Raw genomic sequence first — 14,337 nt, 5'->3', positions numbered from 1 at the left:
GGTGCGCTTTTAGTATTTTCAGTGCACATGCACACCTGAAAATCACTTATGTGCACCCCTGTACATAACGTATAGTGTGTTAATAATAACGGCAATGGCCTATTTTTCAGGAATTTTTGTGATTAATTCTTGTCCTCATTCTTATCAATTTAGCGCTTTATGAATCAATGCAAAGAACATGCTTATTCTGTACCGTTCAGTGCAAAACATTAGAACGTTTCTGTCAGACCCTCCGTTCGCTTCTTTCACTTAATCACCAAAAGAGATTCAGTGACATAGATCGAAAACTGTTTTGTATCTTGATCCATTGACAGTCCCTTCATGCGACCACTCATACTAAGAAGCCCTTTCTTCATTTGATATTGCGCTCGCCTTTGCAAATTGATTTTTGCCCGAAGGTACGTCTTCATCAAGGCTTTGAAAGATCAAGTAATGTATTATGGGAAATTCTACGTGTAGAGATAGACAGACAAGAGACAGACAGCCCCATCCCTCCGAGGCTGAGGGAGAAAGGTGACCTCATTTCACCAGACGACTCATCTCCCATCTCGTGCCGTGCACATTGATAAGAAAACAGGATAATTTCATGCATTATGGTATCATAAACTGTTGGTTTAGTTTTTAAGTGTTGTTATTCAGCAGGCTTCTGACACTGCAGACCTCTATCATCTTGTTGTCTGAATGTTGTGAGAAGTTTTCAAAGACTTTACAGCTTCAGACGGGAGGGAACAGTGCAGCTTTTGATCAGTGTTGCTGTCTGTGGTGAGGATGTACAGGCCCTAACCCTGCGATGGCACTGCAGTACTCCACCAACAGTCGGCCCAGTGGCCCTCCACCCACTTTCATCTCCACACAGCTCCCAGCCCTGTCTCGGCACAATGCACACAAAGGGCTGAGGGTGATATAGTGACAGAAGATCTATCCTTCAACTGGCTGGGGCTGGGAGACCTTGTACCCTCATAAATCAGTTTCCTAACAATGAACCTTAGTTTCCCCCTGCTCTCCTTTTCTATTCCTCCTGTATCTCGACCCGGTGTTTTCCACCCACTGTGCCATCAGGAACCTTCTCGCCCTCCATAAACACCCTAATTACCTTAGTGTGAAAGTGGCTCCTTTGTTTATTTTTGCACCTCAGACTGTTCCCAAGGTCCTCCTTCACCACTTTTTTCTATACTGTTGTTATGTGGAGTAGCCAGTAGGGAGTGCCAAGAATGTTGCTGCTTGTTTTTCATGTTTCGAAACAAAAGACCTACTTATGTCTCCATAGTAGTTTAAAGTATATCAAATCATCTTCAGAGGCAGATCCAAATGAAAGTGAGAGAGGTGAACAAGGTCTGATTAGTTGCTAGTGTGATGAGTTCCAGTAATATAGGCTCTGCCAGCAATAATTTAACAGAAAAAAATAATTATGATTTGAAGTATGAATTTGGTCTATAAAACGAGTGAATACAATGAGCACATCGCTTTAGTGACAAAATAGAGCAGTGAGCAGCTTTCCGGCACAATTTCGGTAGGTGCCTTGTCGAAGGGAACCTGGGCTATGAGTGCCGATGCCATTTGGGAAAATGGAACCTGAGTCCCTTTGGTCGTAAACAATTAATAAAGTATTACACAGTGGACTCTCAGAACTTAAACCAGTTGGAAAGTATAACAACTAAAATACTGTAACTATTAAAGTAAATTATGGTCCAAAAGTTAAAGAATGTGGACGAAAACAGGGCAATGCGGTACAAAAATGAGACGGCGTGGCTTGGAATCAGCTGATCTCCCTCACTCCCTTGACTCTTAAATAGTTTTGTTCTCTGCCAGGTTTTTTTCGGGGGGAGAGGCAGGGGTGTATATCCTTTCTAAAAGCGTGTCAGTTATCACATAGCAAAGAGGAAAATGTTCATGACGACACTAGATCTAAAAAAAGTAACTTATTTTCAAAGATTTTTGGGGGGGTTTTTGGGGGGGTTTTCATCTTACAATTAACAACAAATCCTTTTTTTTTTTTGCAGTTACATGACAATAGGTGACGCTAAAATGAAATACAAAGTAATGTTTAGGTTTAATTTTCTTAAATTCAAAACCCAAACAAGAGCAGCCTTACAAGTTCTGGTCAAGTTCTGAGTGTCCATTGTAGTATGTCATTCATCAGTTGTTACTGTTAATTCAAACATTAATTCGGGGCTGTTTAAATTAAACTGAAAGGTGTTTGGAAACTTGAAAATGCAAACATTTAAAAACTAATAGATACCAAGTCAAATTCATTATACTTCACATGTGAAAGTTCTAGAAAATGCCATTCTTGCGTTGCGTCATCAGCCGCAATCATAGCCTCCATCTCACGTACTGTCAAGATGTTGACTCGGGGAGCTGACATTTATCACTTGCTATAGTGAATGTTTATTAATTTTTTTGCACTATGGTGACTGATCTTTCCGCCACAATTTTGCATAGTGCAGAGTTCCAGACTTGTTTGTGCAATTTTGACAACAACTGGGCTCAAGTGTGGAGCAGACATTCGTCAGCAACAAAAAAATATTTAAACATTTAATTTTTATGTAAAAATCTGCAAATTTACTAATTTTTCACACGTTCGAGTAGATGACAAATTTACTCAGCCCTGTCTCAAATTTTAGGGGCAACCATTTAGAGGCAGTCTGGGGCACCATGTAAAACAGGCTTAAACCTGCAGTATGTAATGAGTTTTTGTTTAAAAAAGAAAGAAAAAAAAAAAAACATTTTCACCCAAGCCACTACTAGAGGAGATGACAAATGCTGATTAAGCCTATCAGCCTCTAACATCTTGCTCTATTTTTCAGTATTAGATTTTTTTTTATATATTTAGTGTCTACCGTAGACTTTTCTGCGCTGATTCACTGAAAATGACATAGTGGAAATGACGCATTTTTTCCGAGCAGTCTGCGGAGCGTGGACCCCTTGTCTTTTGTAAAAAGTTCACTAAACATATCATTTTGTGTTTCTGTGGCAGAAAATAATCATACATCAATTATAGTGTAAACAAAAAGAATAATTAATTGCCGCGAATAAACAAAATCTCTTTCCGAGGACCCTTACACTGCCCAACAAGATGCCTGATGTAAAAAGCATGCACTGAACAAACGCAGCAATAATAGCGAAAGACTCACTCTGTCTGTATTGTAGCCATCTGACATGACCGAAATTCATGTTCTTCCCAAGGACCCCTTAGCTGCCCAACAAGGTGCCTGACATTAAAAAAAGTAAATAAAAATTATAATAATAAAGTTCAGCAACATCCAAGCCATGCATGCACAAAATACTATAGTGAATTTACAACAATTGCCCCTTCCGACTAATTATTTTTTTCTCACTGGCTGTTCTTCAAAACAGAATAAAAATGTAGAATCTTGTGGAATCATCACATACAAGGGGTGGCCTACATCATATCGAAGCGAGGGACAGCCTTGTTGTTGTAATGCGTAATTCCAGCGTAGGGGGCAACAGAATTGACAGATTCTAACTTTAAACACCGAAAATGGTAGTTTGTGAAAACAGAGGACATGCACTGTTTGAATTGCTTGATCTAATCTTGTGCATGTACCTGAGCACCATGACAACAATAATGGACTACAGAGTTATTTTATCTTTTGTGTGTAAACCCTACTTTGTACAGCAGCGTCACGTTATGCCAAAACATAACATTTATGAACCCATACATGTGCAGAACAGGGGAATTATAAAGACATTAAGAATCTGCAAATGTAGGTTTATTGTCAGCTGGGATGGCCCATGAATCACACTGCTAACTGTTTAAAGTCATTTTTTTGTGGATCAGTTCGGAACACACATTTTTACCCTGGGTTGGACATATTTTTGTAGTTTACACAGATATAGAGAAAGAATGGCTAGCAGTGGAAATCCCTTTTATATTGTGAGCTATTTATATTCCTCTATGAGGGGCTTCAAACCTTCAGCCTTCGAATCAGTCATTTAACATTAAAAAATGCCATTTAACATTAAAAAAAAAAAAAGACTACCGATAATTGAAAACAGTCTTCACGGTTCATCTAGGTCCGAAGGTGTTCTTCAAAGCCTTTTTTTTAACAAGCCTCGTGAGTTTACATACTGATTTGACATTTTTAACACGGGCACATTGTTGTGGTTTTTGTTTTTTTTGCTCTCAGGGCGCAATTTGCATAGTAGTTTTTCAATGAAAACTACAAATGTATTGCTATTTGTCACCTTGGAGCTTTGCAGAATTTAACTGTCCATTCATCTACCCAATTTTCCCTGGCGATGATTAAAAACTGCAATGGCACATTTGAGATTATGTTCAGTGTTGGGCTGTTAAATTTGCACGCACACGTGGGAAGACTCAGGCTTTCCAAACCACCAGTAAGGATAGGCAGTACGGAAAATGGATGGATGGACTCTGAAAAGTTCCCGTGGGGCTCACATAATCCTAAAGAATTAGTCAACTGTGGATCGCCTACCTCCACATTCAGATGGAACATTTACCTGAAATTACAATGCAGAAACATGTTTTTGCTGTTTGCTGTTTTTTTGTATATGCCAGCGGTTCTCAAACTATTCTTGACTCCCCCGAGAAAACCTTTTATATATTACCAAACTCCCCAACAAATAATTTGAAGATTTTAAAAATGTTATACTAAATTTAAGTAAAAACGTACATATATTTAATTAGAATTTTATTTGTCACATTTGGTGCAGTTATTTCCCACTATTATTACTATTACTATCCACTCCAAAATCTGTATGTACCTTTCATCATTAATGGTGCCTTCACAGATGTGCAAGTTACCCATGCCATGGGCACAAACACACCCATCCCAGATGCTGGCTTTTGAACTTTGCGCTGATAACAATCTGGATAGTCCTTTCCCTCTTTGGCCCAGAGAACACGACATCCATGATTTCCTAAAGCAATTGGAAATTTGGACTCGTCAGACCACAGCACAGATGAGCTCGGACCAAGAGAAGCCGCCCAGTGGAGTTTATGGGTGTTGTTGATACAGTATATGGCTTTCTCTTTGCATGGTAGAGATTTAAACTTGCATTTGTAGCCGGAGGAAATTATCTGTGTTAACTGTTACAATATTCCACTGCAGTCCCATTACACACGTGCTTAAAGCTACCGATACCAGGTATCAGTATCGGGCGTATACTGGCCTTATTTCAAGGTATCGGGTACTTGTGAAGGTTGCCGATAGCAGCCACCGTCCCCCCTAAGTTACCCCAAAAATGCCTTGTAACTTTTACACACCACTGAGAAGAGTATTGTTAACAAGTTGGACAAATTTGAATGAATAAAAAAATGGCAAAGTATATGAAATGAGGCTTTAAAAAGGACAAGAATTGAGATGTTCTTTCAGCTTCCACAGACTGGGTGTAACGCTGAACAGTCTGAAAACCCAGCCTCCCCAGAACTTTCAAGCTTTCAATCAAATACGTGCCTTCTCTCCTGGCTCCTAAGCAGGGAGAGGAGAATACCCAGGGATGCAGGTTGCACACCCTCTCACGGGCTGCAGAGAGGCAGCCTTGAGCCCCAGCGGAATGACCTGCAGCCGCACCGCTGGGACAATTTCCTCCTTTGCCTCCGGTGAAATTCAGCGGGCAGTTAATCGCGATGCCCGGCAGTATTGTACCCAGTCTTTGCACTGTTTTCAGCACTTATCTCCATCCAGCCATTGTCAACACCGCTTATCCTGGTTAGGGTCACGGGGTGCTGGAACCTATCCCAGCTGACTTTGGGCGAAAGGCGGACTACACTCTGAACTGGTCGCCAGTCAGTCGCAGGGCACATATAGACACGGACAAGCATTTGCACTCACATTCACACCGTGGGAACTGAACCCACGCTGGCTGCACCAAAGTCAGGTGAGTGTACCACTACACCATCAGCTGCACCATCCATTTAATGGACTAATTGGGGGGGGGGGGGTCGTCCATTACAGCCAATTGTTCGTTATATTGCAGCACTTTTTTTCATGGCCTAAATACCACCATAGGTACCGTACAGTACAAAATTAGTTGTAAACTATTTACGTGGCATAAAACAAACAATACAGCACTAATTTACTGCAAATAAATATATATAAAAAAAAGTTTGAAAGTTCATCCAAACTTCACTCCTTCAGCCAGGATTTGAACCCAGGCCTGCTGTTTTCAAGAGTGCGGCGAGCCAGGACGCGTGCAAATTAGCCATGTGCCTCATGCTGCTGGCCCGTTACTTCCGATATCCGTTAAACCGGGGTCCCTTAAAACAAGGTTCCACTGTATATGTATACAGGTATAACCTGTTAGCCCCTGAGGTCTTTTTACTCCCCCACCTTCCAACAGGTCAATGTTTGAATTCACTCAGCATTCAGTAGCTGAAATACATTTCTGCAAACATTTTTCCTGCTTTTGAGTTTTCCAAAGCGCTTAACAGGTTTTGACCAACAATTGCTAAATGTAATCAAAGATTCACTTGCTTGAATGTAAATCATTCAAAGATATTGAGTTGAAACAAATACAAACTAAAAACGCCACTATTTTGGAGGTATTGTGGATTGTAACTCGAACTAAAACCAGTGGTGCACGGTGGGCTAGCTCTTTTATAAGAACAATTGAATCGGCAACACTAGGGAGATGAAACAGCACTGCCAGGCTGGTGGAATGCTGAACCTCAGGCATTTCCTCTGTGCTTGGGATTTCTCCTTTCGCTGTTTATTTTAAGTCCAGTCATCCCTTTCAGCCTCTGTCGACTGTCCAAACGTCTCGAAGTTCTCGGTGAAGCTTTCATTGACATTATTAGATTAACATTCCACCGTAGTCGTGGACACAGTACTTGATATCGGAGTGTGATTTCTTTCACGTACGTCCCAACCCTCCCTCACACCCAGAGCAGTGAGGGGAACGGGACAAAGAGGCAGAGAAAAGCAGCCGCCTGCATGGATGTGTAAAATTTTGCAGCGTACGGGCGTGCCTTTGCCTCAATGGGGGCAACTTTCGTTTTGTGTCTGACACCCCCCTCCTTTTCCTCTCCGTGTCCCTCTAGGCCACAAAGGGGGAGGGGGTCCTTGGGGTGAAAGACAGAGGCAGCTGGGGTGTATAGAAGGTGCTGGTCCCACCCCAGCAAGGTGCTAGAGATAGACCCAAAAAGGAAGCCTAAAGTGCGCGTGTGAGTTTGTGCATGTGTGCATGTGTTTTATATTGAGACATACATAATCCAATGCACATTGTCTTAATGTCAACACAATTCTGCTCCAGCCGCTATGGACTTGGATTAATTAAAGAGCAAGATTCCTCAGACGAATACAGTATGTTTCTCTTTCCTTCTATACTCCCTCCATTCTATAAATACATCATCTCTGCAAAGCAGTCTTTCCCGTACTAGAAGTTGTCAAATACAATAAACACAGCTGAACAGAGACTGGATTTCACGTGCTATGAATTTCAAAATAAAAGCTCTTTCATATGTTTCAGTTGCAGAAGCATCACACTTATGTCAGTCTTTCAACATGGGGATGACTTCAATGAAGATGCAGGAATGTAAAACAATAATAATGAAATTCATGCAAATCTCTCTCTGTGTATGTTATTCATTGTTTTTTTAAATGTGAAATTTTAAACATGTATTCTCAACCTCTAAATTGTGACAGTTCTGCATATGTTGTTAGTCTTAGATTACCAATAATGATAATGCCACACCAGCAGAAACAAAAGAGAAAAGACCAACAACTAAACAAAAACAAAACATACATAATGGGCCTATGCCACTTTTTTTGGAATACCCCAGCACATAATTTTGGTGAGTAGAACAATAACAGTTCAAACAGATCCTAAATGTCGTATTATTTCACTTTCACTGTAAAAGTGTATCCACTCAAGTGACAAAAACTGAGCAAATATTTTGTCAATACATTTTCTCTTCATCTTTTCGATTTTTTTTTTTAAACAAACCTTCATGTAGCTATTTTTTGTATGTGTAATACATTTCAATTGAATTATTATTTAAATACATTTCTTTAATTTTCCTATATTTAAGTGCTGTGCACAATGTTACAGTGGCTTACAATAGCCTTTTTACTGCCAATTTCTGCCTCACGTTGGATGAACACTTACGCCTACTGTGCTACTGTATTTTCATCTCGGGTCTGCTGTTGTTGTGGTACTTGGAGAACCAGGAATTTGTAAGGTGGTACTTGGTGTAAAACGTTTGAGAACCACTGATCTACATCACGTGTAGTGTATTACATTTTAGCGCCGAGGTCCATAAAGTTTGATGTAAAGATTTTATACAATCGCTATTTTAATATTGTGTTGTCGTACAGTAGATCTGTTGGCCGACTTGAGCGCCACTGCCGGTTTGACTTTGAAGGGCATCTTCCACAACTTCCGGTGTAGTTATCGCTAACTTGGTTGAACTTGACGCGGCTAGTTGAGGATGGCTGACCGCTTCTGAGCCGCTACCTCTGCGCTCTCGGAGGGAAAACTCCACGTAAATACACGAGGTTAACGCAAGGACACGAGCGGAGGAGAGGACGCAAAGGCAGAACTTTCCCAACTGTTGGAAATAGCCATCAGACGTTGAGACGTTTTTTTTTTTTCTTTTTCCCATTTTGGGGAGCGAAGGGAGGGAAATTGGACCATGCCTGCTGAAGTGAAACAGGTTCGTACTGGTGCCTGTTCTGAGGCTCATCTCGAGCTTCTCTCGCTCGTCTCCTATTTGCCCTCGAGAGCTAATTATTCGTCTTTATTAGACAGTTCGCGCGCGTGCGCCTCTTGCGTTTCTGGTGTCGTACGGGATGTCATTTCGGACGATGGCGTGTCCCGCCCCCCTTGTTGGTACCTTAGGCTGCATGGCAGCATCAGGTGAACACAGTGCCATCCGGGAAACATCTCATCATCAACTACGTTGAACCTGGACTTTTGTGGGCTCCCAGGCAATACTAGACAGAATTGGCAGTGGTGCGTTCATGGGACCAGCGCAAAGTTTGTCCCTGAATATCGCTTGCAAGGCTCTTGACTGAATCCAGGCCAGATTTATAGCATGGGCTGTGCTGCAAATTGTGTGAAAGGCACGACATTAAACCGCTTTTGTCTTTTTCCTGCATAGATACCACTGGAATGTGCTTTTGTTAGTGCTTGTGAGAATTTGTGCGTACCGGGGCATGATGTGCATGCATTATTGGAGATGCACCGTGAGTTTGAAGAACATTTTTCCCGTCGAGGTTGGCGGCTCTCGCCTGATAAATTGACAGACATCTAAAAAAAAAAAAAAAAAAAAAAAAAAGACAGAAATTGAAGGAGTGAATAAGGCCAAAATCAAGTCCGCCAGTGGTTAATTAGGAAAACAGTTTGCTGTAAATAATGGGTTGCGTTTCCCTGTGTAAATAAATGTCACCTAATAGCTCGTTATAAGCAATGGATGCTGAATATCCTCCCAAAGGCACCCCTTTATTATCCCATCCCTTTGGTTGTGATAACGCTGAAGGTTCTAAGTGCTGATGGAGTCAAACCAGGCTTGTTTCTCAAGGGCCACCACTTGTTGGGCTCCTATCTTGGGTGTATGCGTGCTGGAATGCGTGTCGACGACCCAAGAATATGTCCTTGCCACGTTTTTCCTAAAATGGCTCAGAGAGCTGAAGGATGGACCTTGCATCTGTGACCTCTACGGGTCCAAGATGGTTGGCATACTTTAGGCGAGGCCAGCATCGTGGCGTGACCTTTTCAACTTAGCTGGCGATTCCTCAGCTGGAAGGACCTGCTTCTCCATTGCTAAAAGTCCTAGTCACACTTAAGCCAATCATCTGGTTGTTTGTGTTCTTTAGTCTTGATTGTGGCGAAAAAGGGATTCAAACTCCTCACAGCCGTGGCTTTAAAACATGCACTTATACACGTTGTTCTCCGAATAACATGCAAAAAGAATAACCCAAAATGGATGTTGTTTTATCTGTGTGGCGTTCGTGCAATGAAATGAAAAATTACGATGAAATGGCATGCTGAAGCAATTTTTTTTTTTTAAATGAATTGTAGCATTGCAGTGTAGGAAAAAAAAATGCTAAATTGAAAACAGGAAGTTGTTAATTCTGAAATATTTGCTCTACTTTGTGCTATTCTACTTCTTCTATTAGTTTCAGACCCAGGACGAAATGAGACAACGGCTGGTCCGCAGAGTGTAAATGAGCTTTTTGCCCAATTGATATATCGACATAGCCTCCCAATTAGTGGGGGAAACTCCAGCAGACCATATCTGAGTTAAATTTGAAATCTGTACAGCAGAAGGATGCAGTGCCCAAGGCCTCAAAGTTCAGGTGCTGCAGCTGTAACATCTTCACATCATGAAAAATAGAAAAACAGGTATGTCACAGAGAAGAAATGAAAACATGAATTATCCAGTAGTCACCATCTTTCTAAGGTCTATCAAAAGCCAGACGACACTCTTCCTCTTCAGCAAGGAGGACCCATCTGAATAGCAAAATAATTCATGATGATCCAGCCAAAGACTAAAAGGGGGCTTGTCTTCAGTCTGCCAGTTTCCTGACAGCTAGCGGGGTTTCTGCTGCAGTAACTGAGCGTTTGTTACATGCTGTTTGCATTCCTCAAGAAAATTAAAGTTCTGAACGTTTTCCAGTGGCAGGGTTTTGTTCACTCCTTTCCCCAGGCACCCCTATGCGAATCCGTGGATCAATAGTTGAAGACATTTAGAGCATGAGAAATTCCTTTGTTTCGGGGTCATACAAGAATAATGACTCTGACCGGTAACAAATGAACACATACTTGCTGAGGAGAGTGCATCAATGGAAGAGACATTTAATGGAGGGTTGGGATGGGTGTGTGCTGGTCTTGTGTTTTGAAGGTGAGCAGGTCTTGGAGGAGACATGATCATATGGTGGTGGGTCATACCAAATGGCCTCCTCATCATGCAGCATGTCAATGTTTGCCATACAAGTCCCGTTGCTGCTCCTTGTTGTAGATGATACGTCGTGTTACATTATGTATTATGTCCTCCTAAATATGCAATTTAATGTTTTAGGTCAACACGCTAACATAAATTTAGCCTTAAAATCAACTTTTATGTCATTGTCAGTTGTATAGCATTTCCCTTGCAGTGCACGTTTGAGTTCATATCCTGTAAAGGGATTTTCTATTAGTATGTCATTTTAGTCTGCCCGTGCCGTACTTTTGAAAGGCGGCACTGACTTTATGATAAATATTTCAATGCAACCCAACCACAGACATTGGTGCTCCAAGTAGGTTAAAACAGATACTAAGAATTACGCACAAATGGCAAGTAATAGACTGGGCTATAGGTAGTGCACTGTATGTCCATGCAGTGTATCGCATGAACACCCCCTCAGCTTTTTGGTTGTTTTTGTCTGTGGTAGTTGTGGATCACTAGCAGGTGTTCATGCAACCCCCTTACTTTGTCCTGATTCACTGCTGGCTCCCCCCTCGACTGATGCAGCCGCAAGTTCGTTTCTTCACTGTGTGACGACTGGAAAAGATAATAATTATCCCTCTCCTTTTATCATCGCGTTGATGGAATTAAATTAATTTGACGGACAGTATATTGGGAAGCTGGAGTGGATGCTGCCACACAGCCAGGTTAGAAAACAGCAGTGAGGAGAGTAGCAGTGCATTCATGAGATGGCAGTCTTATTATCATGCTTCAGCTGCCGTTTCTCTTTGCATATTCAGGGCCTTTTATCCAACATTTTGTGCAGCTGCTTTAGTCCACACAAGATTTTGCCTGATAACACTATCACTTGCCCCTACTAGTTCGTAACGAGGACTTTTCAGCGCAGTTGAGCTTTTTTCTGTGGCCAAATTTGTTGAATTTGCCATCGATGACATGTAGACACGTGTCAAACCACATACCCTTCAACACACACAAGCTAAAAAAGAAAATCAATTTGATCCCAGAGCTATTTGTGCAGTGTTTGTTTGCAGGCTCTTGACAGTGGGATTCATAGTTTCCTGGACTGTGTCCAATAAACACCTCCCTATCTTTGCTGCAGGAAGGCAGAAACTGGAATCCTGTTTTTGATCAGATAGATAAAGAAAGCGACTAGCCTTACAAAAAATAAGAAGGCGCCCCATCACACTGTGCTACAGTTACACCAGACAGGATCTGACATTCATTTAGTTTTGCACAAAACTGTGCTAGGAGCTGCAATAAAGCAGCTTAACTTGTAGTGACAATGTTTACTTTATTTACCATAATACTCTGACACACAAATGGTGGTAAGATTACGTAATGGTATCAGTTTGATCATGCTCGAATTTTAAGACATAGAAAACACTATGCTCGGATAAAGATGTGATTTATTGAGGTCAAATCATTACTGATGTGGTTCAACAGAAATAAAGGATGAGGAAAAGACAACTTCAGGCACTATACGAACAGTATTCAGACATCTAATCAATTGATCACTAAGGATTTGGCCAGGGTCCCTTAAATTCTCCTGGAATCTTACTTTTTCATCGTGCCCTAGATATGTAACGCTAGTATATACTGCACCTTTGTCGGTATAACACACAAACCCTGCCCTACATTTGAACCAATGAACTATAACAAATATTGCGAGCCAGGCCCTCTTGTCCAACATCAGTGACCTCTGGCCTCACAAATGTTTTTTTTCCTGGATGAATAGAAGAAAGAATTCCACATATACACACACACTCCAAAATCCATTGAAAGTCTTCCCAGAAAGGCATTATAGCCGCAAAGGGGAAACCATCTCATATTTCCTCCTAGCTTTTCATTTCTTCTTAGGTGTAAGTAATAGAAAGCCTCCATAACGATTGTAAATTATATCCCAATCATTTTGCTGGTTTTCCAAAAGGGAATATGGCTCAGGGTGTGCATTTTTGCTGGCGGACTTGTAATCACTGACAGCAGTTTCTGCAAAAGACGTGGTCATACAGTTTTATTTTGCACCTGTAAAGAAAGACTACCTTTAAGTCATCAAAGATCAATTGCCAGGAGTTAATTTGGTGTGATGATCTTCTGGACATTTCATACTGGGATTACTTGCATGCCTCCAGGTTGGTTCAGCTTCTGGGGCCTACTTTGGGGGCAGTTATCTTTGGTTCATATATGCTCCACCCCATTTATTTTGCATCTTGGGACCTCTGAGAGAGGCCCTTCGGGGGAAGGTCAGAATTTTTATAAAGCTTCCCTCAAGCAGAAAAAAAACAAATGCCTCTCTACTTCTCCCTTTCTTTTCCATCCAATGTATGAGACAGTGTATGTAGGGTAATGTCGGGGCCTGGGGAAGACATGGCTCAGGCTCCACTTGCGTGTTTAGTCTGGAACTTTCTTTTGAAGGATTAGCCCACTTCCTGCCACTGGAAACGGTGAGATGTCAGGGAGAGCATCGATCTGCCATCATGGTACCATCTGTCTCTGGCTGCCTTTTGGGATTAATGATTCCCTCTGACAGCTCTTTAGTGGGGCTCTATTAGAGTTGACTGGCCATTCAGATTACTCTGACATGTGGCAGTGCGAGGACTTTGCATAGGACATCCTTGCTGTTTTCTTTCTTACATGTGAGTCATTCCAATCATACAAAGTTAAAAACACAGTGGTGTGATGTGCAGACAGAGAGGTATACATTGTAATTGCATTTGGATTCTGTACCGTTTTGACCCTTTTTGTCTGGTCAAGATAACCAGAGCAAGTGTTTGTGTCAAACTCCAACAAGTCTGTTTATTGCTTTCTTAAAGCTCAGTCACAAAGCAGGTTGGGGGTTTGCAGTGAGGACTGGCGGTTATTAACCTTGCGGGTGGTTGAAGAACTCTGACGAGGTCCGGCCCCTCATTAGAATGCTGTTCCGAACCTCACTACACACAACAGTTGCTGTTACTGCTGATGGCTTGGGTCCAGGGAGAAAAATAAAAGAGAGAGCGTTAGAGGTAGAATCAAAGTCCAAACCACTGTAAGTTGACCGATATTGGCTCAACGACAACCCCTGCTACTTGCAGCTTTTGCTGTAGCAGCTGCAGCTGCACACAAGCATTATGCTAACCAGTGGCAAGAGTTCAGCCAAAACCAGGACGAGAACTCCCCAAAATGGAAAGACAAATCTGCTCCTTGCATTCTTTGTGCTGCCGACTCTCCATGCAGACAGCCAATTGTAGAGTTTAATGGAGGCATTTAGACGTTCAGTGGTGGTTGTCATATGCCATTACATGGGATGGCACAGTCTTGCTTCTCATCTTCTCTTGATATGTGCTCTTCCCATTCCCAGAGGAGCCACTTGTGAACAATGGAATGATGCGCCTCCTCACACATTCCATGGGCTCTTTTCAGCTATCCAGTGAATCTCTACCGCATGTGACTGAGCTTACATAATGACT

At 41.8% G+C, this 14,337-nt stretch overlaps 1 protein-coding gene across 5 annotated transcripts in view; it reads left to right on the top strand.

Moving 5' to 3' along the window:
- arvcfb (ARVCF delta catenin family member b) overlaps positions 1–14,337 on the top strand; it is a 260,772-nt gene that overhangs the window by 115,680 nt on the left and 130,755 nt on the right. The window contains exon 1 of one of the 5 annotated variants that reach the window (XM_061672975.1): positions 8,416–8,641. The exons of the other annotated variants lie outside the window; for them this stretch is intronic. Coding sequence (XP_061528959.1) covers positions 8,621–8,641 — 21 coding nt within the window. The 5' untranslated portion in view covers positions 8,416–8,620. Of the gene's footprint in view, positions 1–8,415; positions 8,642–14,337 lie in introns of those variants that run through there. 5 annotated transcript variants of the gene reach the window in all.

The sequence above is a fragment of the Phycodurus eques genome, chromosome 3 (genome assembly GCF_024500275.1).
Source record: "Phycodurus eques isolate BA_2022a chromosome 3, UOR_Pequ_1.1, whole genome shotgun sequence".
Classification (NCBI taxonomy): Eukaryota; Metazoa; Chordata; class Actinopteri; order Syngnathiformes; family Syngnathidae; genus Phycodurus; species Phycodurus eques.
Note: the sequence above shows the minus strand (reverse complement) of the source record. Positions and strands in the feature narration are given on the sequence as shown.